Genomic DNA, 27,740 nt, shown 5'->3' on the forward strand with positions numbered 1-27,740 from the left:
TTCTTCCATCACATACATTTTGAACGTATGTAATTGTGGTAGGTCTGGGTTCTACCATCTAACAGCAATACTTAATGTTGTTGTGTTCAGGTTTGGGACGTAACATCTTAGTTCACTGGCGTCTTACGCATTGACGATGGGATGGTTAAAATTTCTACCAGCGTCAATGTATATATGCGGTTGTGACTACTTACAATCAATTGATATAAATATGCTTTAATTGGAAAGTACTATTAGTAATATTTATTCCTTTTTATTACAGATCTCGCCTAGATATGTTTTGGAAAATCAACCTATGCAAACTCAGGGTTCATCACATAACGGTGGTGCACGAAATTTCAAGGAGTTCGATCAACCTATGTTAATTTAAGAATACTTACACTATAAAGTTATGGTAACTTTATACTAGAAACTTAATTTGTCATGGTGCCATCATAGTGTAGATTTTAATTAATATGTCAGATATACATAAATAGATAATTTAAGTTACTCTGGATTAGCTTTTAACGTAGTTGCTAATACCTAATTGCTAAGGTATTTCATTTCTTTTCTCACTAATTACGACAAAGATGATCTGACAATGATTAATATAATATCTAGCGCAAATTTATTTTTTTATATTATAGGTGATTCTAATCTCAATCTAGAGCAGAAATAAATAAATAATCAAAAAACCGTATCTTTTTTTTATTTCCTATTAACTTAAAAACCTACTTCATACTCATAATTTTTAAAATTTTAATGGGTAGGATAAGGGTTCTTTTTTATACAACACTCGCTTAGGGAAAATACTTGGCAACACTATTGTTATCAAGATCGGCCATTGCCTTTCTCAAGCAAGACTAGTCAACTAAAAGAGATATGTACATATTATGTACAAGTGTGTACGAAAACACGAGTGTACTCACTATACCCTTATTTTCTTAATTCGAAAATTAAAAAACAGCAACATTGAATACGACGTCTTGACTGAATCTTGAGTTATATTTTACAAGCAACAAAACCACTTAATTGTTGCAAATCATCTTTTTAGTCGTCCAGATTTCATCTCAGAAGATGTTTTTACCTTGAATTACATTTTCTGCACTGAACGATAGGAACCAATACTTTGAGCTATTATCATTGGTCATTTTTTTATGTACCAGAATTATATATCCTCATAGGCGTTGTATTATCGTATAAGATGATTTCGTACAAAATTGTATTTTTAAAATTTTAGTTGGTAATAAAGAGTTAATAATTCTTTGTTTTTGTTTTTTTAACACAAAAAAAAAAAAATTAGTCCATGCATTTTAAATGATCAAGGGAGCCATCTTTCCATTTTCATCACTCATCGTTCTAACAAAATATTTATTCTTTAAATTTAAATTGGGACTGTCATTTTTTTCAATAACCATCAATGTTATCTACTATACTACCATTGATGGTTATTGAAATATCGGGAAACTGAAAAATAAAGTAATCGTGCAATTACGAAGTTTTTTTCTATTTTTACCTTTCTCGTGATATATATTGAGAAATTGTCATCTACATAATGGGTTTTTTTTTTTAAACAAAAGGCCCTCTTACAACATATCCAAAAATCCGCCCTCTTGGTTCATTTGCATTTCTCGGCCAGTTCTTTGTACATAATGACTGGACTTTAAAAATAAAGGAAAAATATATAAAATTAAATTTGACTGTAAAATTTACTTCGACTGAAAAAACATTTTCTGTAAGAATTCGAAGCAGGATTTAATCCATAGTCAACAATATCGATTAAATAATTTTGACAATTCGAATAACATTGACAGTTCAAACTTGAGTTTAGGACATTCGGGAAAAATATTTCAGACCGTGAAAATGGCATCCTACATACAGCGAGCTGCAAATTTATATGTTAAGAAAAATGTTCGCCTTGCTTCCCATGCTGCAACCGCTGGCGGACATGGAGGTGAGTTAATTTTTTTTCAATTCTTATATAATTATGTAATCGCATAACCTTAGTCCAATCTTATCTCTATTTATGTTACTATCTTATTTAACTCTGTGTGACCAGGTGGCTGGAAATTGTGGAAGAAGCTGTCTTTCTTCGTCGGATTCCCAGCTGTTGGCTTGGGAATGCTGAATGCCTATCTAGGTCACCAGGAGTCGAGCCATGAACGTCCCCCGTTCGTTGCCTATGAATATATGCGTGTTCGTTCCAAGGTAATGCCTTAAGACCTTTAAAATATCTTTGTTTACAATAGATATATAAAACATACAATTAATAAGAATTTTATATGTATATAGTTTGTTTTTGATAAGGTAAACAATTAACTAAACAAGCACTAAGATAAAATAATGTATTTTAAGAAATAGTATGATTCCTGAAAGCAGATTAAAATTATTATATATTGAGACTGGTATGATATTTTTAATAATAATAGGCATCTTTTAAGGTGTGGCCAAATTTTGTACTCAACTCAGGCTAAATTTATTATTTATATTTTACTTACCCTCGAGGCATTGAATTAAATCTAAATTATACAATTTATTAATATTAATCTTTAATATTGGGGATAGTTAAAATGTAGCCTGCCAAATACATATTTGGAAGGGTTTTCTCCAGTCTTACTTAATTTGACACATAAAACAAGAATTAGGCAATTGATTGTTTTAAATGGTATCAATTCAGCTTCTTTTTTTGGCATATGATGTATGTATGTTTGTATATATAGGTATATATATATCTTTGTTGATTGTGAACTCATTTTTGTAGTTGGTTTAACAAAATTTAGTAGTTATTATATAAACAAAAACGGAAGAGGAGAATAAGGGTAGAAAATTAGTAATAGTTATATCTCTTATATTAGTTGTTAGTTTATGATTTTGAATTGTATCTGGAATTATGCAATGTTTTAGTGTCAAAATTCCCAAAGCCTGGGTAAAGTATAGAGTTATAGAATGTGTAAAAAGTTAAAAACAATTATATATTATTGATCAATTTTATAATATGAATGTGAATTTATTTTCTACTTATTGAAATTGCTCATTAGGCAATATAGATAATACTTTTGTATATTAGTAGTAGTAGTTGTCAGTTGTCTAGGATTTCACTGTATATTGGTGAAGAAATTGACACCATGAACCAACAATACCGACAAAAAAAAATTAAATAAGGATATATTATTAGTTGAGTAATAATGAAATGTAAAACTATATTATTTTTTATAGCTTATAACCTAATCTATTAATTTGTCTATGCATAATATATAACTTCAAACACATTAACATATATATATTTATATACATACATAGCTAATAATAATCTGATATACTATATTAGATTTATTAAAGTTCTTGACCATGTTAAATATGTAGTCTGATTTTAGGTATAGCAATACGAAAAAAGAAACTAAGATAAATGTAGCCTACATTTCAGTTGCCTTTAAATACACTTTAAATACTTATTAATAAGTTTAGGTATTTGAAATAATATACAATTTTTTTTTGCAGCGGTTCCCATGGGGTGATGGTGTGAAGTCTCTCTTCCACAATCCCCATGTCAATGCCTTGCCCAGTGGCTACGAAGATCATTAACTTGCTTGTTAAATTTCTTGAAGTATTTAGTTTAAAAAATGTGATAAGTACCTAATACAATAAAAAATTGAAATTTCAAAGCAAATAGTTTTATTTACAATGAATAAATAATCATACAACTGTAGGATAATAATTACAAAAAAATAATTGTTTCCTTAAATAAAAAATAAGTGGATTAAATCATTATTTGATGATTATGTTTAAAAACATTATGGATAGACCAGCATGATAAACAATTTCATTTAAGTTTAAAACATGCAATCAATTTAATTAAAAATACTACTATTTGATTGAATAACTTTGACTTTCATTAAAATACTTCATTTTTATCTTTTGATTATCTACTTTTAGCATACTTTAGTTTGAATAAATTTGTTTTGCCTATTTTTAATGCTTAATAATAGCAAAGCAACTAAGGATGGTAAGCATATCATCAATCATCTCAAGTTTTTCATAAAATTAAAATTGTGTTTTAGTCCAAGTTTCATCTCTCCGAAAGTACAGCAAAACAAAATACAAAATCTTCAGAAACTAAGGTCGACACCACTATTTGTCTTACATTCTTAGTACTATCAGTTTCTGAATCAGATGGTAAAATATCTTCTTCCATTTTATCCCGAGTTACATATTGATACCTTCAATATTAACACTTTCCTCTAATTAAAGAGAGCTGGTTTAATTATAATATCACTTTTGGGCTACAGGCTCCAATAGTTTGACTTTTATTTTAATATCTTATCTTACTTTAGTTTTAAAACCATTTTTATTAACTATCTTGATGTGTAAATCCACCCTGTTCATAATTTTTTCCAATTCCTTAGGGTAAGTTTTGGGGGTTACATGAACGGCATAACCATTCTTTCCTTCTATTGTTATGTTGTGTAAAGAGAATCGCTTTCGGAAACGCTCAAACCAACCTCGGCTAGCAACGAAATTGGCATCAGTATCAGGTTCTTCATTCTCCTTTAAGAAATTGTATATTCTTAGTGCTCTTTGTTTAATGATCGTAGAATCTATTCGAGTTCGTTTTTTTGAACAGTCTTGAATCCAAATATTAAGGGATTTTTCCATTTTTTCAATGATTGGTGCTCTGGAACGAGCTCTCTTATTAGCAGACAGCAATGAACCAGAAGTAACTGAAGCTCGTATTTTTTGTTCATTTCTTTGTATGGTCCGAACTGTTGCCTCATTAAAACCTAATGACTTCGCAACATCTGATGATTTCTCATTTTTAAGGCGATCTAAAATTTGTATTTTTTGCTCCAACGAAATGACATGTCTTTTAAGGGCTAGCTTTTGATTATGTTCAGACATTTTCATATGCTATGTTTCCAAACTATAATGAAAGAAATCTTAAATAATAATCACAAATAATTTGCAATATAATAAGATGAAATGTGATGTTTGCTATCTCCTTTACGTACACATGATAGTGACTTGTTCAGGAACTTGTAGTAACTTCCAAATGACCAGTCGGTACTTTTTTAAACCGTATTGTAAGAGATAATTGACAAATAATATATTAGTAATTATGTACGTATTAATTAGTACGTGTTTGATTCTCGTACACTTTTATTAGTTTTATTTAATACCTACTTTTATTGACCTTAGACAGACTAGGAGACAGGGTTGCCAAGCTATAAATTATTTTATTTTATGTATTTTCTATAATAAACCAAATAGTTTCCTGATTTCACCAATCAACCATAGGATATATTTTTAATTTTGTATACCTTTTTTTTAAAAAAATAACGTAGCTCAAATATTTAGGCATATAAATTGGAGGTTAGGTTTGCCGTAATTGAAATAAATTCTAATAATAAAATTATACTTTTTTGCACATTCACATTGTATACATTAGGCTACTATTTTCTTATTTCATTATATGGTTGTAAATAAACAAGATTAAAAAAAATTTAATTAACCGCTATTGTTCACGCACCCTTGAAGGGATCGAGACTTCGGATGACATAAAACACCTAACAGTAACTGTTTATGAGCTCCTGTATTCAAGATTAATAGTTTCAGAAAGAATAATCCATAATGTACCCTATCAAATGTATTCGAAAAATCTTTATATATTACATCAACAGAAATAACAATTTTAGGATACATATAACAAAATATAGTGTTAAAAATTACAAATTATCATATTTCTTTATCAAAGACAATCTTTGTCTGTCGTGTAAGAAGAAAATCAGTAAGAAAAATCGTTAGACATTTATAATTAGGTTTAATTATTTTTTAGCTTTTTATTATCTAGAGTAAAATGTGCAGATCAAAAATGAAACATCAACTATATAGTCCCATATACCTAAAACTTTGGAGTCGCACGTGTATGAGTAAACCTATTTAATTATTTTCTGGATTAAAACCGCGTTAATATAAAAAAAGTGGTTACTAAATCTTAATATTTGGAATATAGCAACATTTTAATATCATTATTAATTTTAAATTTATATAGTGTATATTCATGACACGAATAACGCTCATGTCACTTGTCAGTGCGATAAAAATTAAAATGTCACACTCACAGTGTCACAATTGACAACTCATAGTAAACACAATTCGTAAATCACAATCAATAATTTAAAAATTAATACGTAATAATAACACATGTATTTATAAAATAGCTGTATTCGTTTTTACTATTATAATATTGTAATAAAGTGAATAATTTGTTATTTAATATATATATTTTTCAATTATTCACTGATATTTGTATTTATAAATTTGGACTTTTGTGCAGCAATTAAAAAAATCACAAACCATAATATATATGTTAATTTGTTTAGTAGAAAAATAATCTAGTTTATTTATTTTTGTTCTGTTTATTTGCAATAATGTCTATAAAGGAATTTAGTAAAGAGTGGTGGTCAGAGGTATACAATCGTATTATTGGTGCTGTAGTATTTCTGGACGACAACAGCGCTGAATGTCTGCATTGGGACGGGGGTCTATTCAATCTTATTAATAATGGCGCAGTTGCCGTAAAGAGTCTGTCGCCCTTTGAGGTACATTTATCACATATTATTAATTATAAATTTAGTATACACCTTTTTTAAACATTTTTGTAAAATTAAATATAATGATTTAACTTTCAGAGTGCAAAAAAGGAGCAAAGGAAAGCTGTATTCATAACACAAACAACAAGTACTCAGCTACGTACAATTAGCGAGATAATTCGCAACAGTGACTTTACTCACTGTATACTCATATCCTGTGTCAGCTTGGACGTTGTTTATTTGGAACTTAATGATGGTAAAGATGTTAATGATTTGGTGTCATCTGGAAAAGCTCAAGCCGAAGCTACTAAACTGTTAGAGAATATGCTTCTTGAATGGATTGGAAAAAAAGTATGTATATTGTATATCATTGTCATAAAACGCCTGCTCTTATGTCATAAATTTGGGATTAAGTCTATGTGATATTTTATAGAGTGATGTAAAAATAAAATCAAGTTAGAATAATTCATTTGACCATATGGTAATATTAAGAAATAAAAAATATGATCATGTATTTTTCAGCAATGTATGGTAGACGTAGTTTTCACCCCTATTTTCACAATATCACCAACAAATGTAGTCTTTTTGACACCACCATACCACAAGGTATATCCGACATATGATGGAAAATTGATCCCAAACACACCATCTGTAGATTTGTATACTATAACAAATGAAGAGCGGTCATTAGTCAGAAGATTGGCTAGTGGACTTAACAGTATGCTTGACTCAATGAATATGAAAGAGGATCTTTATTACATGGGTGCCTTCAGCTCTCTAGTTGCTGGTGTCTTGGAGAATTCCCCAGTCTGTGTGTCAAGAAGAAAGGTATGGATAAATATATTAAAAAAATTAACAATTTATAAAATCTTAATTTAAAACCAAAGACAATGGTTTTTGATTGTTTTAATCTCTCATTGTAATCCTCAGCACAGATATAAAGATCTTAATTGATTGATAATTCCGTTGTTTCACACAATTTTATATATATATTTGTCGTTATATGCACTTATAGGTTGCATTTTGTCTAGCAAACAAAATTGATATATATGTGTTTTTGAAGATATTAACATATGTTTTGTAAGGTTTTACTTAATGAATACTTCATTCAATATAATATCATAATATTCTATTCTAATGGCTATGTCAGTAGGACTATATCATTATGTACAAGTTAATGCTGGGCCTTGTTTAATATCTCTGTGAATGCAGCTTGTTACTGGCCCACTAATGGACAACTTAACTTATTGAAGATGCAATGTACAGTCAGAGCAAGAAAACCTTTGTCAGTTTTCAAATTCATTCCTTTATCAAGTCAAAAACTTGATTATGAGGTTTCATAAAAAGTTGGTAATTATCATACCGATTGACGGCTTCTCCTTATTATTATTATAGCTTTTATACTCTTTGCTAGATTCGACTTATAATGACATTGCGACACAATATGTCATACTCCATCGGTAAAGCAGGTTATCGCTCATACTGAGCAAAGGAAAATAGAAATTAAGGTGAAAAAACCTTTTCCTACCCCGACTGTACATTTAGATTTCCTCACTATGTTTTTGGTTTCATCACCAATTTTGCTCTTGGCTACATAGGAACAAGCAGGGCATTAACTTTATTGTAAATCAATGAAGTTAAAATGCCAGTATCTTAGGACAGATTCTTACATATAGAATGAAAAATCAATTTATTTAAAAAATTACTATGTAGAGTAAATATTAAGTATTTACAATATATTAGAATATGCGTAACTTGCACAATTTTTTTTATCTTATTTTCAGAATTGTTCACAGCCAGTTTCATTGATAATTGTAGATCGTACATTAGATTTATGTGGTGTAACAAGTCACTCAATGGAATCTGTTCTTGATAAAATAATGGCAGTACTTCCAAAGTTTCCGGGACATTCCAATGATGTTGCGGTAGACATGTCACCGCTGTGTGAGGCTAATGTGTAAGTGTTATAGTGAATGGAGTTTTTTCAATGGAATGTGTTTATTAATTGTTATGTTAGTTAAGTAACATTTAATATTTAGAAATTATTAAGCACTCTATTTTATAGGCATAGATTTGATTTTATATACTCGAGTTGCATATTCATCAATGACAGTTCTCAACATATTCAAAAATAATTTATATACGATATTATCTATATATGTTAAAAATTTCATGATCTCCATGGAATTAACCAGGATGTTAATTTCACTTTTTATGAATTAGAAATATATTAAATAAGTATCCTGTCCTCTTCACGAACATATGTTGCCTAGGCACAATTTTCATTCCAATTCACTAAACACTTTTTTGGTGACTGAGGAAAGAGCACACACGTATCCAAACAACGCAATTTTGCCATTCATAATGAGTTAGGATTCATTACATGATGATGATAATAATGATTCGGTTACGTCGGTAATTTGTAAAGGAGGCTATAATATTGTGCATAAGTGTGAGCACATGTTATTTTCTCTCATAAACCGACATAATATGACTTCAACTCGTGATTACCGAATGATTGGTCATTCAAAGGTTTTCACAGGCACTTTTCACTTTGCATTACTAACTGTCAAATTCCGAGCTTTGCTGAGAATGTTTTGACATAAATACTCAATGAAGTTTGATTGGCCCCACACAAGATTTGAATCCAAGATTTCTCCATCTGAACCCTTATAAGCATGCCTGCCTGCCAATTAATTTATCACACGTTTTAAAGTTATAAAAATGCAGATACGTCATTTTTTTTAAATTACATGTTTTCATAAAAAGTTTACTTGATAATTGGAAGTTATATATTTGTAATAATATTTTTTAGTATTTCTCATCCGGTTGATATACAGCTGTGTCCGGGTTGCTTATACCATGGGAATGATGATTCCTGCGCCCAAACATATGACCACATGATCAATAAATCACAGAAGGAGGTTATGTTTGATCTTTACAATAAGTTGTCTAAACTCGACGTCCAGAAATCACCAGGGCCTAAAACACTTTTGAAGGTCACCCCGCAGAGTGTAGAAAAGATAATTTCAGCGTCAAAAGGTAATTTTTAAATTAGTATTGTGTTGTTTTAGAAATATTCCGTGTATGAAAAAAAGAGGGGTGGTTTATTTTACACTTTTTTATTATATCTTCAAATAAATAAGATATATTTAATCTGTTATGATTGCACAATTTATAAAACGAAGGCAAATTACCTAAAAGTATTCCATATGTTCATATCCCAATGTAAAGCGATCGCATGCAGCTCAGACATATTGTAAATTACACAGTTTTTAATGCATTATTGATGAATGTATCTTTATTTATTCACTATTTTATTAACCACTTAAAATTTCACATTTACATTTCCGATGAAAACTTTCTCAATGGCGTTTTGAAAGCCTTTTTCACGAACATCGTTTCGCTGTACCATAATTCATTTAGATGTCGACCAATCATGTCATATAAAATAAAGGTCATTGTTGTTTATTAGTAACTATTTCTGATATTAAAATGGTCTATATTTGATGGCACGTAATATCAATTGGCTAAAGACATTGGACCATAAGAAACATTAACTACATACTTCCCTCTTATAAATCTCACGATACAATCGATCTAATATGTTATGTCCCTCGCCTTTCAGACAGGTAGCCTACGAGGTGAGGAGTTTATCATAATAATTATCTTATCTAATTAACTTCTAGGTAACTATGACATTATCGGCAAACATCTTGGCATTCTACAGCAAGCCCTGGGCGTGGTACAAACTCTGAAGTCGCCGAAGCGAGTTCAATTAGAACTAATTATGAGTTTAGAACGACAAGTATTACAGAATCTTGCAACTAGCAGGGAGTCGACTAGTGTACTGCACCAGGTACCAAATAAGAATACTTAATTTTAATACACTTTTGACCGATTTCGGTCACGTCAGTCGTTCTCAACGGAGAGTAGCCAACTGCGATGTAATGCACCAACCAAATGCAAATCAAATGCAAACACCGATGCTATATCTTCTTTCTTACTCTCCTTCTATTCTAGATAACCGAAGACAGTTCATGCTGAAACAATTTATTTGTATTTACCTAGTGGTCAAAGAGGCTCCTTAAGTTAGGTGGACAAGGATGTGCGGCGGCGCAAAAATCAGACCTTGCCCTCAATTTTCATAATATGCCTTTAAAATATAAGATAGGATTGGGATAAGAAAACAGTGACTTGCAAAGGAAAGTTTAGCAAAAGGATATAATAATAAATAAGTAACGAATCTGATACCGATCAAATATTTCCCGCCCGTGTAACCACGCCACGGGGCGCGTGTCCGGCCGGCAGGTCTTTATAATTACCACAGATTATATATACAGAGTAAGTTAGATACAACATGTCATGTCATGATAGATACAAAATCGAGCGTGTCATATTATTTTATACCTAGGATGACGTCACACCTGCCGGATTTGAAAATCAAAAAGTTAAATTAATTACAGCTATTTGAGGAACAGAATTACTCATCGATTGAAGGAAATAAATCCATTGACTCGATTTACTATTCTAGAAGAGCTTTTACAGTGTATAACGGCACAATTACACGAAACAAACTGTAATAGTTGAGCGTCAAGTTTGTGTATCACGTCAAACCGGCACGCTACGGCGGACGTCTTGTGGTATCTGTACCCTGCTCAAAATCTGTGATCATTAGCCTAGAACTCGAATAACGTGCGTACTCAACATCTCGCCTGTACCTACTCTTGCTTAATTAACCTTCGTAATACGTCATTTCCCATAAATTTAAGATGCACTGACTATATATGCTTTGCTGACATATAATGTCAAATTCGGGCTCTTATTGCGAATGTCACACTTTAACCTAATAACTTTCTATTATTAAATTTGTTTTATTTCGACGTTTTTATTACAAGAAAATATATACATTAAACTTTCATTGATTATTTTAATAGTATTTTAAATTTACTTTATGTCAACGAAGCAATCACGGTACGGTCGGTTTATGTAAATCGGGACAGAATAACTTAATAATTTTACATAACAACTCACACATACATATATTTCTTGTGCATTATTTTTGTAATTGTCATTATCATTCGCATGTTATAAAAGTTTTACACGTAAAAAGTTGATAGTTTAATTATATTTACATACGAATTAATTTTATAGAAAACAGCTTACGAGTTTCTGAGTTCCATAATCATAGTTACCGTAAATTACTGGTAAGAACATGTTACCAGTTATTCTACCACTTTTGCCTTAACTCCTCCTATATGATAAAAAAATGGTATTCAAATCAGGGTTCGAGAAAATCCGATTTTTATAATAAATATAAAAAATCCGATTTTTTTATATATATCCATTATATATCTGATATATATCCAAGCTAAGAAAACGAAGCGAATTTCATTCTGTAAACACTTAAAAATGTGAAAGGAATTTGTAAAGTAATACAAGTGTCGAAATACCACATTTTTATTAAAAAAAATGTAACAAAGGAATTAGAGTATCTATTTGAGAAAGAAATTTTTAATGAACACTTAAAACAAAAAAACAAGTACCTTATATTATTATAATAATCTTCATTTGTTTGTGAGATAAATCAACTAATTTTATTTTAATAGTAATTTGTAATCGACTTATCATAAAAAGTAATCATTCAGATTCAGGCCTTAAGCATAGATCTATGAGTGTTGTTCAGAAGATAGGAAAAAATCAATTGATATATATCAAGATAAAAATCAATAGATATAATATATCGTGATATATATCATGATATATATCCGCGAACCCTGATTAAAATACTTAAACAAGCGTATTTTGATTACAGATGAGCCATCTGATCAAGACGAGGAAAGTTCGTGGTCTACCTCTTGAGAATCTTCTAGCTCTATTGATACACGTGTATTCTCTTATGGGAACAGAGGTGATGTTCAACAAACAACACGAGGAAAGCGTACAGGAGGCCCTCAGTGTTGCTATATTTGAAGATCATAAGAGTTTGTTTCCGAGCGAGTTTGGATACATCGTGACTCCCGAGGAATGTGAAGTGATTTCGAATAAAATAATGGGACGTTTGAAAGATGTTTCTCAGATGAGGAGGATACTGCAGAAGTAAGTTTCTCCTACTTATAAACATAACGGGCAAAAGTTCAGTTCTCTCCCCCATTCCCCTTACTATCTTTTGAGTACAAGGTTTGGAGCTCCAATGAGGGTAGGTGAATACACGGAAATCCTCATCCGCCATGGTGAACTCAGAATTATCAGTCTCTTATACATGTTTATGTATAAGAAAATAGCTCAGTACCTGTTTCTCTTCTGTTAACCGAATTACTTTTTTTGATTCGTAGCCATTAACGAGCTTTATTGTTATCAATGTTTAATACAAAGTCATATATTTTTCCGAATTTCGATCACTGAGTGAAGACTAGGTGTTAATAAAGCTAAAAATTTAAAATCACCTGTAAGCTAGGTCATGTAGATTTTAATAAAAGGTTTAAATGCATGTTGAAATCCAAACACTGTAGAGCTGTCATGTATATCAACTGTGTGTGTTTCTATTTTGCCTTATTCTCGGCTGTCAAGGAAACCAACGTGTCGGATGCAATTCATACACATATGTATTTACTTACCTTAGTGAGGTGGAGTAAGCCTTAAAACTTATTTAGAGGAGAGGATATTTTTGTGCAGCAGTGGGATATTAACAAGCTGATATTTAACTTATGAGATTATGATTTTATTACATAAATAACTCACAACCACCCTAAATAGACCTCTTTATCTATCTTTTTCTAGGTACAATTCTGTATTGAAACCATGTGAGGCAGGCACGGGGCATGAATACCGCGGAGTGCTGCAACAGCTAGTAGACGACCTCGTGAACACCGACCGACCGGAACTGACGGACTTGCGACACCGGAATGAGGGAATCAAGGATCTTTTACGAAGTGGTCTAAAGTGAGACAATAATTTTAGTAATAGTACTCCCGTCGTGTTCGATTGTCCGATATGCGATAAAATCATAAACTACTTTTTTGGTTCTGATACGATTTTAACCAATGGTGATTAATGAGGAAACCTTTAATGCACGGTTGGCATGAATAAAACTTTATGATTTAAATCGCGATTTTTATCAAATTATGTTTTCAATAAAAATCAATGATTTTCTTAAAATATAGTTAAATTAAATAATAAAGCGAGAAAATCAAAGCAATCGTGATTAATTAGGATTTTTTTTAAAATATGTTGTATTCGATTTTTTTTAAATCCTGTTTTTTTCCAACCCTGTTTTAATGTATAAATCATTAAGGCTATGGGACAAGTCGCTGAAAGTCGATGATTGTAGATGTTGGGAAAAATCATCCCGCGTTTTACTCGTGCGGTTAGCTAATGGAATAATGTTATATTAATGCTGAAAAAAATCAATTGTAAGGGTTCCTCAATTCATGGTGGCATTCGTCACTTGTTGTGTTTACATACAATCAAGTATCGAGTATACACCCGAGGCATCGATGGTAAATCGATATAAATGAATATATATGTCAAATCATAAATAATAATAATAAGCAACCTCACCCTCATTCCCCCTTAAAGTTGAAATTTTCCAAAATACTTTCTCAGCGACTGTTAACGTCATAAATAAACCCATGTTTCAAAGGTGAGCTTTTTAGATTAGTTAGTTTTAACTATGCGTTGTAAGTCAGTCAGAACAGTCTTACAAGTATAGAGTAATAATTCTTGCACAAACACAAAGTAATTTCTATACACGGATAACATTTATTTATTTCAGTTTACATTTTACTTAAAATAATTCAACGTTTTTTTTTTCAGCATTTTAACAAGCAAGAAAAAGACTCCAAAGCATCCACTAGACAATTCTACCGTGATACTCTTTGTGGTTGGAGGAATCACTGCGGAGGAGTGCAAGCAGTTGCATCGTAGTGTGATCACCAGCGGAGTCGATAACGTCGTACACATCGGTTCCACTAAGTTCGTAACACCCGTCGAGGCCATGAGAGATGTTCTCAATTTATAGCAAGGTGATGTAACTAAACAGTAAATTAAACTTTATTTCAATGGCAGGAGGATGAAAGTTAAACAAACCTTAGACTTATTTTCTAATAGCTCTGCTACATTATACACTACAAACAGTTCACCATTATACCTTTATTTATAATACAACTTTAATTTTACTGATAACAATTTCGACATATAAAACGCCATTTCAATATAATTATGTTTTATATTTAGATCTCGACCAATGATGACGTGTTAATTCAAGGTCAAATTGCCATGTCTCCTGCGATTGGTTATAGTTTGTTTAAATTGGATACGATTATTAAGAGTTTGAAATTATATTTGTTTTTGAATATGGTTAGACATAGTCTCCATTATCATTGTTATTAACTTATTAATATTTTTTATTATATACATATATATATATATATAATAAATATAGTTTTGTATTATTTTTGAATTATATGACTATTATATCTTGTTATAGGCATAGCCGTAATTTGATTGGTGTGTGTATGTATGAATGTATTGTAAAGATCATTAATCACTTATTATGGTCTGCGAATACGGATCTCAAACTCCTGGTTCCAATTTGCGTTAGACTATTAAAAACTATCGCACTTTACTATCAAAAAATTGAGGAATTTGGCAATTTATCTACTAATTAGTCAACATTTTTTGTATTTCCTGCAGTTACAAACATTTTATTAATATTGTATTATTTTCTTGTTGATTGTTGAATATAAAAATATTAAGACTGTTTTTATTTGAATAAATTTGTCGGATTATATTTATACAAACGATTATTAAATATGAAATTGACTGTCAATACATTGCTTGTATTTATAAAAAAATCTACATATATGATTAATATATATAATATAATAATGGCTATTTATTTTAAATAGTTGTCTACAATTTACTTCATTAAAAAAATATATTGAAAATAAAAACATTTTCTGTGTATTAATTCCAATTTCAAAATATTAATAACAATTAAAGTTTTATCAATTGCATTTTTCTGAAGAAAAGTTAATCAATTTTCGATTTTATTAATATAGACTATAAAGTATATTATTTCGATATTATTTATTAATTTGTAAATATAAGTTCGATATAAAGATCAAATATATCTGTAGTTTAGTTATAAGTATTATAGTGCAATGCAATTACAATGCAAATTATGACTACTAATGATATTGTATATGGATGATAGGTATAAATGAGAAAATAATTTGATTAGTTTTTTATAGCCTCGGTTTGCACTTAAGGTTTTTGAATAAGTTGAAATATTTTCATTCCAGTTAATTTGTTATTGTTACGGTAGAATGTGCAAGTCACCGTGAAGTCACGGGTGTAGTAGATTCTAATAAATAATTTAAATCTAGAAGCCTATAGTTGATACTTTGCTATTTTGTCAAGTATTCAATAGGCCCTTACGAGGGAGAGGTCGGTTTGTTAGAGCATTGTTTGATAAATAATAAAGGGGAATAATATTTATATACGAGCTGTAGGACAAACATAAATATGTATAACACAACAAATTAATAAAAAACTAAATAAAGAACAAACATCAACTTGTATAATTTTATTTCCAGTTTATAACTTAGCATGATGTGAAATTGTCTTCAATAAAATAAAGACAATTTCACATTTCAACTATATACTTACACAGTCCAACTGTAAAATTGAAACTTACTTAAAATTATCAAAAACAATACATTTAAATTGTACAATTTTTAACACAAATATTTTAACAATGTAATTTGAGAAGAAAGTGTTTTTTTTGTTTACTTATTAAAAAATATTAAAGTAAGATATAGTAAAAAGTATGTGGAGTTATAAATTACATACTAAACATTGCTTAGAAGCTGTTTAGTTAAATACTGATTCCTCTCTTTCTATCTTTATTGATTTGACATTCGAAAGAAGAAGACCTACTTTTTTAGTCACCGTTATACAATGTTTATACGTAAGACGACACGAATGGAACAATCAATCACATCATATTCCGTACTGGCTAAGATTTTATTAAGTAAACTAGATTCTAAACATTAATTAATACTGCTTGTGAGCTATATAATTTAATGTAATTAAACGCTGTTTAAGGAATGTTTTCTTACTTGAAAAAATGAGGTATAATAAAGATGATAATATGAACTATTGGAGTTTTTTTTTATTCTGTTATAGCGGTGCTTCAGCGTAAACTATTCTGCCAATGTCACATGAAATTTTATTTTGTTTTTTTTTTCGATGGGAAATTTGTCATTAATGACATTTCGTATTCAATATTCGAAAATCCAGTAATGTCTACAATTTCATACAATTTCACGATAAAGGTTCTCATTGTCACTTCTGGCACTTATTATTCATTCTTAAATATATTTTATATCAATTTTATTGATATATCTTTATGTAGATAAATATTTCTATATTTTGTACAATAAGACAGTCGTGTCATTTTAAAGTCAAATTTAAAGCAATGTTACAATCGGCTCTTATGACATAAATAACAATAATGATCTTTTCGACATTTATATACCTATTACTTTGAAATTAAGAAAATATAAACAAGTGTTAAACCTTGGTGAAATTAAATACTAATACAAATCCATTCAATTTCACGATTTTCGAACCTTTTTATACTTTATTGTCATTCATTTCATTCTTTGTTTTTAATACATTCATTAATGTTTTAGTTTTTTGATACAGCAACACTTCAAGGGGAACGGCAAAAAATATATTGTAATGTATTTATTATTAAAATAAACGACTATGGTTGTATCTTAATCTGTTATTTAATTTCACGTAATGAGAATTGAAAAATATTCAAAGACTGTGGCTTGAATATTTTGTTTTAGATAATTATAATTACTCTATAGGAGGTTATTTAAAATATGCATATTTTGTATAAATAATTATTTAATTATTCTAGAAGCATGGTTGATAGTTGCAGCCTTAAAAAAATATATTTTCGTAATTATAGTACTATGGGCGTTTGTTTCTAATAAAGTACAAAGTGCTTGTGAAGTATTAGTTCAGACAAAATATCTCACTATGGTATCTAAGAATATAATATTAAAACAACAATAATACTTAGTGAGCAAATACCTTATTATCAAGATTTAATTAATTTATCACTGGGGACTCAACATTGAATAATCTAAAATTAGGTCGATTTTGTGGAAAACATAAGTAACAGCTATATACTGTTGCAATTTAGAAAAAAAAACATGGTGTATTAAAATGTTGCATTCAAAAACAAAAATACGGCATTAAAATCACGCTTATGTTAGTGAAGTAAAAGTCTTTTGATTTTTATAATTTAAAATAGCACAATATAAGCACTGATTTCTTAATCAATTCCAGCGACATCGCCCCCCTTCCTAAAATCGGCATTGGCATATATTGCTGTCTGGTTCCTGAAGAGCGCGCACACAATGGAACCCCTGCCACCATATCGCTCCATACCATGACCCTTTGCTTGTAAACCTTTGACAATATCCTGAAATAAGAAATAATGTATTTAAAATGAACTTTTTATTATGAAATGTTTTAAGTGTTGCTTTATTTGACATTCATAAAATATTATAATTTTATTCCAAATTATTCTAAAACTAATCTAATTTAAAATATTTAATGAAAATGACAAAGTTATGGAGTTTGTTCATCTGAAACTATCAACATGACAGTTACCTCTATTATGCCAAATTCGTATTGAGCAGTCATCGGGAATATTTGATGGTGAATGCGAGCTTCATCAACTGCTTCTTTGATGTTCTGGTCGAACCATAATTTACGCATTGTTACCTGAAACAAATTCAAGGTTACGATATCAAGCATCAACAGCAGTAGTAAGTCTATTTGAAAATAACATTGTCTTTGATTAATTGATTATGCAGAACCAATATTAATGCCAATATGTTAGGTATATAATAAGGCATTGTGGTGATGTGTATTAATTTAAATTTATTTAAGTGTATATGAGCGAAGTTGAGTTATAAGGTGAACACCTTAAATAAAATATAACGGCGAATTGCAACCACATACCAATGCAATAGCAGTCACGATCTTCGTCCCACCAGATGCACCAATAATAAGTTTTGCATTGCCATTCCTATCAACGATAATGCTGGGACTCATCGAGGACAGAGGTCTCTTGCCAGGCGCGATGAAGTTAGCAGGTGATGGCTTTAAACCAAAGTAGTTCGTGATACCGGGGGAAGAGAAATCGTCCATGACGTTGTTCATAATGATGCCGGTGTTGAGAGTCGAGAAACCAGCGCCATAACTGTAAATCGGGATGATACTTGATGAGTATGAGACAAAACTGCATTGATTGGACTAATGCGAGTAAAAAAAATCAACAGTGATTTACTAAACGTAAATATTGCTAATTTATTTTCCAAAGAAAATAATATTTTCAAAGGATTTAAGTGATACGTAAGAGCTACCACGCAGACGGAATAATTATATTATAATTCAAATAGATAAGGCCATAAAATGTTCTTACTATTTCCTATTAAATCAACAACTTTCAGGGTGTATTAACTGGAAGAATACTTACTAAAAGTTTATTGAGCTGGTCAATGATACAGCATCGCCGTTTTCCGCTAATACTGATATGTGGGCAGTTCCAGAATCGGATTTATGGTACTCAGTGGCTCCATAGTGATTTGTGTCGTTACTCGTCATAGTATCGTTTATTTCGAGCCGAATTCCATTACCATAGTCGGGTGCTGTTATGTTGTACAGGAACTAGAATAAAAATAAATATGGAAGTATTTGAAACGCTAATAAACGCCACAATAATACATTTTACTTTTGAACTGTTACTAGTATTTACTTCGCTCTTAAAACATAAACCATCTTAACTAAGATCTTTATGATCAAACCAGTTAAAAATTGAAACGGATTTTTAAAAAAAATCCTACCCATCATGTACATATTTTTCGTTAGAGCCTTACATTAAAACTACTTGAAATTGTTACTCTAAGCTAATAACTGAGCAGGAACTATTCTATAAAAAGAGTGATGGCTATTTTATGTTTTAAATTAGATTTAGCTAGTGCTAAAGAAATAAAGTAACCACTCTATAATAGTCAGTAGGACAAAGGTTGTCTGGAGATAATATATTTTGAGAAATTTAAGTTTTCTTACGTGGTTTTGGCAAAAGTCCGGGCTGAGATTGTTTTCGGCCGGATGTTTGTTTTTTTCCAACGTTCGTTTAACATTAAATATCAATACAAACTCAAGCGTAAAATATTTTCAGAAACTTTTATGTCATGATGTTATTTAATATATATGTTCCGTTTTCAAAAAAAAAAATTGAAAACAGATGTTAATTAAATACTTACGTCATTCAAATCTAGGAAATCCTCATCTCCCAGTTTAGTCCTAGCCGCATAAGCGTATTTAAAGGCTTCTAATATCCTGTGGTAAGTGAGTATTTTATTATCTGTCCCATTTATACTTTCGTTTGTAAAGTTGTAGCTGCTGAGGATGTTTAGAATGTTGACCAAAATAGCTCCGCTGCTGGGCGGTGGGGGGGTATATAGGACATCTCCATTTCTCAATGATACGGAAATTGGATCTGTGATCTTTGGCCTGAAAGTAAAACATTAGAAACTATTACAAGACAAGTTATGTATTCATTTTATACATAATATTGTTTACGTAGGTTTGTTGTAACTTGGGCGTTGTACAGTAAAGTTTCTAATGGATTTTGAATTCGCAAATTACTCCAAAAATAAAATATGTTCTTTGGCTGGCATTAATTTCAAAGGTAAGGTAGATTATGTATTATTAATATTTAAGTAACAGTTTCATATATTCTCCTTATCAATGTTTCTTTTACAAAGTTAGGAGGTCGGACAAATGGGCCATCTGGTGGTAGGTGGTCACGACTGCCCATAGACATTGGCATCGTAAGAATTTTTAACCATTCTTACATCGTCAATGCCACTAATCGGAACACATTTTTATAAAACATTGCTTGTGGGTAGAATGATAAATGATAAATAAGTGGGTGGTACCTACTCAGGCGGGCTTGCTCAAAGCTCATTTATATCTATTGATAAATTCGTAGCTGTTTCGTTAAGACATTAAGACACCAATTGTACAGATTTATTATGTTCCTATAAAAAATGAACTAAATATTTAGATCGATCTACTTTTTGGATCTAGGTCGATGCTTCTGACTACTAATCTTCGCCAATTTTTTATAAACCAAACATACGTAATCATCTTGTTAATCTGTTAAAATAATGCTTGAAGCAAATCGGATTGTTGGATAGGAAAATGTGACAGAATCCCATCCTATACATACTCGTTTCCTCAAGATGTTTTGACCACCGCAAGGCAGAGATAAATTAAATTAAGTAGGTACATGAAAACTTAGTAGTTAGCCCGGGATTGTACCCGCATTGTATCTTCGGTAAAGATTTAAATGTTCCAGTCAATGTGCCATCTCGGCTCTGCTCTATATAAATAACACTATTTAAATAAAATACAAATAGTTTTTGTTTTTAAATGATCGACCAATAATCACAATGTCACGCGAATATATATAATGCGATTACATGGTGATAACTGTTGACCCCTGTATAGTCTGCGACTAATAAATGATGTCGATTGTTACAATGTTCTATTTATTTACATCGAACCTATGACAACGTAGATTAGAGTCTCAATACATCGTCGCCAGCGAGCGAAGCGAATGCGAAGTACCTACATACTTAGTACTCGAACGGTTGCACAATCCTTGTGACCAAGCTCGCCTAGACAGTTTTAAATATATTACCTAAAATAATTGGATATTACGTTCTGATATATATTGATTTAATTTTAGTTATCTTAAATGTACATAATAAATTTTCTTTTTCGTATTAAAAATACATAGCCGCAGTACATTGTTCCTTCGTAATTAATTTATATCCAGCTGAAAAATTACGAGTAACTTCGTTTTAACGAGATGCCCACGATTCAATCTACGGAGATTTTCGGTAGCGATAGATAAAATTCTAGTTTGTCCAAATGCCCAAAATCTGGCTCGGGTCCAATGTTTGATTGAAATACAAAAAGAGGATTTTTTCCCGTAATTAATTTGGCATTCGAAACTCTTGTACTTTTTTAGACCGAGTTAAAATATTTGGGCGTCTCGTCAAAATGACGCTTCTATGGGGCGTTATACTAAATATTATTATTACTGTTATTTTATAAAGAAGAAATAAAATAAATTGGGTATATTGAAGATCAGTAAACTTGAACCATAACATCACATTATTTTAAAACTAAGAAATTTTCGAATCTAAAATCATTAAAAATATTTAGAAGAACACCAGTGTTGTTGGTTTTTTTTTAAATATTAGACTAAATTTTTGTATTTACTATGTACTTTCTTTAAATAGGTTCTTACAGTCTATTTTGTGTCGTACTTTTACAATGTATATTTGCTTGAGAAATATTAACTACAAATTCAGTTGTTACTCCATGTTACGTTAGTTTATGAATAATTTTATTGATAATACGACTTTTAATAATGTTTCAAGCTCATTTTCTCTATAAATATACAAATGTAATAGGCTATTTGTATTCCGTACACATTATTATTATTTTTTTTTTATCAATAAGTTCTCAAATGCATATGTTAGATTTAAAGTTTTTTTATTCTCAAAGTTCTCATACGAGAATAACACGATAACGTAATTTTCTCCAACTTACAAATGTCGCCACTAGATGGTAATGTATACTTCTATACTAATATTATAAATGCGAAAGTAACTCTGTCTGTCTGTTGCTATTTCACAATCAACCCATAGAACCGAAAAATATTAATCAGGTATGATCCTTTATACAGCTTGAACACCAAGGAAGGACATGTTACATTATCCCTAAAACGCAAGCAAAGCAGGCGACAACTAGCTTAATATAAAATTGTTCTCCTTCAAACGTAATATCTAGAACTAGAAACAAGTTATATATCGTTTACTTCCTAACGCGCAAAATGTATTTACATTTTTTTATGATTCAAGCAATAGCAACTATTTCATCACTAGTGCTTAATATTCAAGAAAAACATTCTTTCATGAGTCATAGAATTCGTTTATTCTTCTACATATATAAACAGCTGTTATCATGTAAACACATTAATGATTCGAGAACACAATAAACTTAATATTAAAAGTGATGATGCCCTCTTTTGAATAACACAATAAATACATCGTACTATTTATTTTGTTACCTAACGCCTACCTATAGCCCAGCCCAAACGAAGGAGAAATAAAAATAAAACCTTAGATTTACGTATTCCTTGCGATTTGAATATTTTTGCTATATTGAGCACTATAAACAGACCCTTATTAATATTCATATACATGACAAAAGACAATGCCACTTAACTAGGTATATATCTCAACATACCTATCTCGACAGTTCAAATCATCAAAAGTTACCAGATAGGGTTAGCTATTCTACCTCGCAAATAAAACAAAATAAAAAATCTCTGTTGAAATAAATGTATATTGTTACATACTAATAAATGCTTATCGTCGAGGAATTTAAATCAAGCGAACAAATGACTTTAATGTAAATTGATTAGTTTTATGGATGTGACGCAGAGATGGCGTTAACGACTTATTATTCGTGACTAAATCTGTTTTATACTTTACTTTACTTGGTGGTAAGGCTTTGTGCAAGCCCGTCTGGGTAGGTACCACCCACTCATCAGATAATCTACCACCAAATAACAGTACTCTGTATTGTTGTGTTTCGGATGGAAGGGTAAGTGAGCCAGTGTAATCACAGGCACAAGGGACATAACATCTCAGTTCCCAAGGTTGGTGGCGCATAGGTGATGTAAGGAATGGTTAATATTTCTTACAGCGCCTTTGTTTATGGGTGGTGGTGACCACTTACCATCAGGTGGCCTATATGCTCGACCGCCAACCAATGCCTTAAAAAAAATGTAGGCAGCGGCGCCGATTGTTATATTTTATTATTTAATATGAAGCAAGCTGGAACTTCAGGGGAGGACATACGCTTCAAAAACACAAGCGAAGCCACAGCCCGCAACTGGTATTATAATAAATGGTAACACATTGTTTACCTAATATTTGTTAAGTCAAGGTTGTCGTTATCCATGGTCGTGTTTTGTTATCTAATGTTCGAAGTAAACATTTCGATCATTATTTATTTATCAACAGCAAACATTTTTCTATTATTGTTTTTAATTATTCACTATATTTATGATAACACCTTTAAGAATATATTAAAAATATTAATAAGTATAATTAGATATAGGTAGATATCGACCAGAAATTAATTACTAGAAAAAAATTAAAAGATTATTATTTACAAATAATAATTATAATATCAGTTTAAATTTTAGTTGTATTATTCTATTATATTCAATTATATTTTAATTTAATTTTTAATAATATTTTCTTCAATTTAAAATGTATATGACTTCATAAACTCATATGAATAGCCCAACATTAATGAAAACATGGTCGTTTTTTCTGGAGTATGTTGTTTCTTTTGAACTTAGCTTAAATTATTATCGAACTATGTATTACGTTACGATGTTAGTGTACCATTTGGTTAAACAACAGTAAAGTTTTAAAAATTAGAAACTACTTTTAACATAAACTAAACCGTTTGTTTATTAAAACATAAGATAACTAAATTACTTTTAAAATAATAAACGCCTCATATTTGTGATAATTCATAAATAAAAAAATGTAGATTAAAAATAATGCTTGTTATTTATTTACTAATCAGATTTTACGTGTGTATTTATTTATGTGCTTGTAAATATACTGAAAGATAAGTATTGTTTTGAATTGATAACGATTGAATGGACTAGACGGTTAATAAAACGATAAATAAAAGTGAATACCTACATTTTAAAAATATATTTATATGCATGCACTGTCAGTCGTCTTAAAAAACGGGAGGTAATCAATTCGTCTGTCTTCGAATTTTTGAAGACAGCGTTTTTTTAAATTTACTTTATAAATTTATTAATTTAAGGTCCGAATGTCCGATCAGTAAAACAGAATTGACATCTTACAAATCGATGCCCTAATAAATAAGATATATATTGTTTTTATTTTATATTATATAACGATAAATCTGTTATGATGATATCTTCTAGGCACAGATTCCTGACACAGAGTCTCAAGAGAAACCGACCGAGAGTAAATCCGTGTGTGCAAATGAAGATGCATTTTCTTTTCTCAAATTCTCATAAGGCGATGTTTGCCATTCCATTCATTCGCAGACGATCTAAGAAGCGTTAGACGCAGGACCAACGGCTTTACGTGTCGTTTATCGCAGTGTCCCAAACGCTGGGCAATGGGAATTTATTGATATAAAATGAATGGACATTCAGTTGATCGAAAAACTCTCTCTTCTCGTATCTTTATATACATTGTATAACATATAAAAAGAGAAGGGTAGTGGGACGTACGGACAGACAATGAAATATATTAACGTTTGAGAATAATTCGATAACCAGAAACAAAATTGTTATTAAAATTCCATGTGAAATAAAAAAATAATAAAAATTAAGTATAAATAAAATTATATAAAACCGTAGATAAGAGAAAGAGACAGAGGGGGATAGGTAGCCCAGAAGGGGCATAACGTATTTTTCCTTACGAGACGATGTCTGCCAATTCACTTTAGTGTAAGCCGCGTGTAAACACTTCGTTCCAAGAAAATCAATATGATCATGATTTATTTGTACCTAAGATAAATAAATATTTTTTGTCTAGTAACAAAATTAAATAAATAATTTCTCTTAAAAATAATGTGAAACAACTCACTGGTAATTCTTCAAATCATCAGCGGTAATGATGCTGCCAACTCTGTTCAGATCTTCTAAGAATTCGACGGCCAAAGTACCGTTGTACAGCTCGTCCCCGCCCTTCTCGGCTATTACTCGGAGCGTGTTGCAGAGAGCCTCGCTAGGCTTAACAAGTGTGCCTGGCTTGTGGAATTTGTTCTTCGAACTATTAAAGTACATTTTCCTGTAACAAAATTAATTTTTTTTTTTAATGAGCTAACCTGATTTGTTTTTTACCAGCATGCATCATGACCGTCCCGTCTCAGTATTAGTAAAATTCATACGATACCCTCACCATACATCGCCCCCCAAATTTTTAGTCTCAGTAGTTTGAGTTTGTGTTGATAGTCAATATAAATTACTCAAATTGTAAATACTACATACATACTACTAGTGAACGAAATACATTAATAATACAAGTCATGTATTTTTATTAGATAAATATGATACGGAAACTGAGTAATATTAAAAAAATATTAATACGGCTAAAATTGTTTAAAAGAATATCCCCCACTTCCCCAATTGACATTGAAATTTTGCGAAAATCCTCTCTGAATCAGCAACTACATTAAATTCAAATCTATCTCGTGCCGAGATGAGTTAGTGATATTCCGCTTATATATGTAAAAGTAGGATCTTTATTGTCATTTTACTTATATGTATATAAATCTATTATCGTTTCAGATTGTAGAAGTACCGACAAGAAACTCAATAGTTACTACCGTCCCACAGTTAGACTCTTTAACATAAGTTTTGATTTTTTTATATTTATGTTTATATTATATTACATAGAATTTTAAGTTTCTAACGGATTATACAAATTGTCTAAATATGAGGCGCGGTAGAAGTATCTAGAAGAATAATTATAATTAATAGTATTCAGTTACATGTATGTATGTATGAACTTATTGATGCGTAGAACGTTGTAGTTAGATATTTACGAATAAATTCTACGTCACGTCGGCCTTAATTTAACATTTCCATTTAAATCAAATTACTATAATTGCAATGACTGTTAGTAACGTTTTATAATACAGTTAGCCCGCTATGTGTTCTAATGCCTCTTTTTAATTCATTCGCCATTTTTTTTCGGTATAGTTCGGCTATAATATTCTCCGTGCTTAATTGTATAGAATTTGATGTGGGTTTTACGAATAGTAAAAGTCTCCTCCATTAAAAAATCCGTAGATGTGTCCAATATCGTGGTGATTGGTCAAAAGCTATTGAAGTCTATTAACCTCAAACATAAATATAAAAACATGCATATTTATATATGTATATAGCACGTGGTTTCTATATGAAGGTCATTGAAATCAGATAAATAGTAGTAAGAAGCAAAGTATGTTGTTCTCGGTGGTGAGGGAACCTAAAAAAAATATTAAGATCTTAATCACCAATTTATTTACCGGTTTTTACCAGATTCATATCTTACATAATAGAGAACTATATCATTTTTTGTGTAATATTTATAACCCAGACGTGTTGTTATTATATATATATGTATATATATTTATGTTATTACCTATTTCATTATAATTGATATAAAATGAAGTCATGTGACATTTTTTTGTTGAACGAAACGGTCACAGGACAAGGAAGCGTCCAAGGTTTTCCTTTACATACTTCCTGATATCAATAGCGAGTTTGTATTGTTCGCTCATAATCATAATCAAACTATGTGATATACAATATCTATGTATTTAGGTGATGTTTTTTCAGTCGGTATTAGCGATCCACATAAAGAGAAAATCATAACGCACGTAATCTTTGGACGTTTGGATTTTTCGACATCTTCAATTAATCATCGTTATATTTTAGCCAATACACACAAACTATTGATACCTAAACGTTCAGGAATAACTCCGTTAATTGGTCAAAATAGAATGAAATTCCGTTCGATAGTTTTTCATCGCGTTTATATAGAAAGAGACGCGAGTGAGGGTCTTCATTTTATAATATACTACATATTATAAAACGTACTCAGAACCGGCTTTATCAGGGTAGAGCGAAAGTGTTTTGTGTCTTTTGGTTAGGTTATCATAATGGCGCCATTATTAAAACCAATATTCATGAATATACTTATGTCTGTTAGGAATGTATCATATACCCTGTACAAGATAGCTTTAGATTAATCTTTTTGACGGATGTAAATTTTTTTGATCGACATAACTTTGCAATGACGAACATAATTCGTTATTGCAAATTTATGTCATCGTTGTAATTTTTTAAAAAATACGTATAATACAAAAGGCTCTAAAGATTCAATTTTAAGACTTTTTATTGCTTCAAAGTAAAATTTAAATAGAAATACTGAAAATAATGTT

At 30.4% G+C, this 27,740-nt stretch overlaps 4 protein-coding genes across 6 annotated transcripts in view; 3 read left to right on the forward strand and 1 right to left on the reverse strand.

The window, feature by feature from the left end:
• LOC125068481 (serine/threonine-protein kinase S6KL) overlaps positions 1-632 on the forward strand; it is a 59,654-nt gene extending 59,022 nt beyond the window's left edge. The window contains exon 10 of the mRNA XM_047677623.1: positions 263-632. Coding sequence (XP_047533579.1) covers positions 263-370 — 108 coding nt within the window. The 3' untranslated portion in view covers positions 371-632. The remainder of the gene's footprint in view (positions 1-262) is intronic.
• A 1,140-nt stretch (positions 633-1,772) lies between these two features.
• LOC125068227 (cytochrome c oxidase subunit 6A1, mitochondrial-like) lies at positions 1,773-3,641 on the forward strand. The gene is made up of 3 exons (XM_047677296.1): positions 1,773-1,933; positions 2,039-2,187; positions 3,478-3,641. Exons 1-3 carry the CDS (start codon positions 1,843-1,845, stop codon positions 3,559-3,561), a joined length of 324 nt encoding a protein of 107 aa, XP_047533252.1. The 5' UTR covers positions 1,773-1,842; the 3' UTR covers positions 3,562-3,641.
• A 2,673-nt stretch (positions 3,642-6,314) lies between these two features.
• Positions 6,315-15,262, forward strand: LOC125068443 (sec1 family domain-containing protein 2-like). The gene is made up of 9 exons (XM_047677559.1): positions 6,315-6,575; positions 6,666-6,917; positions 7,089-7,394; positions 8,351-8,523; positions 9,382-9,608; positions 10,256-10,425; positions 12,382-12,665; positions 13,347-13,508; positions 14,382-15,262. Exons 1-9 carry the CDS (start codon positions 6,405-6,407, stop codon positions 14,584-14,586), a joined length of 1,950 nt encoding a protein of 649 aa, XP_047533515.1. The 5' UTR covers positions 6,315-6,404; the 3' UTR covers positions 14,587-15,262.
• Positions 15,263-15,826: 564 nt separating this feature from the next.
• The window catches only part of LOC125068053 (glutathione hydrolase 1 proenzyme-like), a 60,459-nt gene continuing 48,545 nt past the window's right edge, over positions 15,827-27,740 (reverse strand). For all 3 annotated transcript variants that reach the window (XM_047677039.1, XM_047677038.1, XM_047677037.1), the window contains 6 exons: positions 25,397-25,600; positions 19,925-20,174; positions 19,135-19,325; positions 18,618-18,858; positions 18,264-18,377; positions 15,827-18,072 (listed from right to left, as the gene is read on the reverse strand). In XM_047677039.1, coding sequence (XP_047532995.1) covers positions 17,923-18,072; positions 18,264-18,377; positions 18,618-18,858; positions 19,135-19,325; positions 19,925-20,174; positions 25,397-25,600 — 1,150 coding nt within the window. In that variant the 3' untranslated portion in view covers positions 15,827-17,922. The remainder of the gene's footprint in view (positions 18,073-18,263; positions 18,378-18,617; positions 18,859-19,134; positions 19,326-19,924; positions 20,175-25,396; positions 25,601-27,740) is intronic.

Source organism: Vanessa atalanta, chromosome 13, assembly GCF_905147765.1.
Source record: "Vanessa atalanta chromosome 13, ilVanAtal1.2, whole genome shotgun sequence".
Lineage (NCBI taxonomy): Eukaryota > Metazoa > Arthropoda > Insecta > Lepidoptera > Nymphalidae > Vanessa > Vanessa atalanta.

What these genes read in the sequence shown, in the direction of transcription:
- LOC125068227 (XM_047677296.1), top strand. Translation starts at nt 1,843, where the DNA reads ATGGCATCCTACATACAGCGAGCTGCAAATTTATATGTTAAGAAAAAT. An exon ending in AACCGCTGGCGGACATGGAG is followed by an intron (nt 1,934 to 2,038) that starts GTGAGTTAATTT and finishes CTGTGTGACCAG; the next exon opens with GTGGCTGGAAATTGTGGAAG. An exon ending in ATATGCGTGTTCGTTCCAAG is followed by an intron (nt 2,188 to 3,477) that starts GTAATGCCTTAA and finishes TTTTTTTTGCAG; the next exon opens with CGGTTCCCATGGGGTGATGG.
- LOC125068443 (XM_047677559.1), top strand. Translation starts at nt 6,405, where the DNA reads ATGTCTATAAAGGAATTTAGTAAAGAGTGGTGGTCAGAGGTATACAAT. An exon ending in AGAGTCTGTCGCCCTTTGAG is followed by an intron (nt 6,576 to 6,665) that starts GTACATTTATCA and finishes TTTAACTTTCAG; the next exon opens with AGTGCAAAAAAGGAGCAAAG. An exon ending in TCTGTGTGTCAAGAAGAAAG is followed by an intron (nt 7,395 to 8,350) that starts GTATGGATAAAT and finishes TCTTATTTTCAG; the next exon opens with AATTGTTCACAGCCAGTTTC.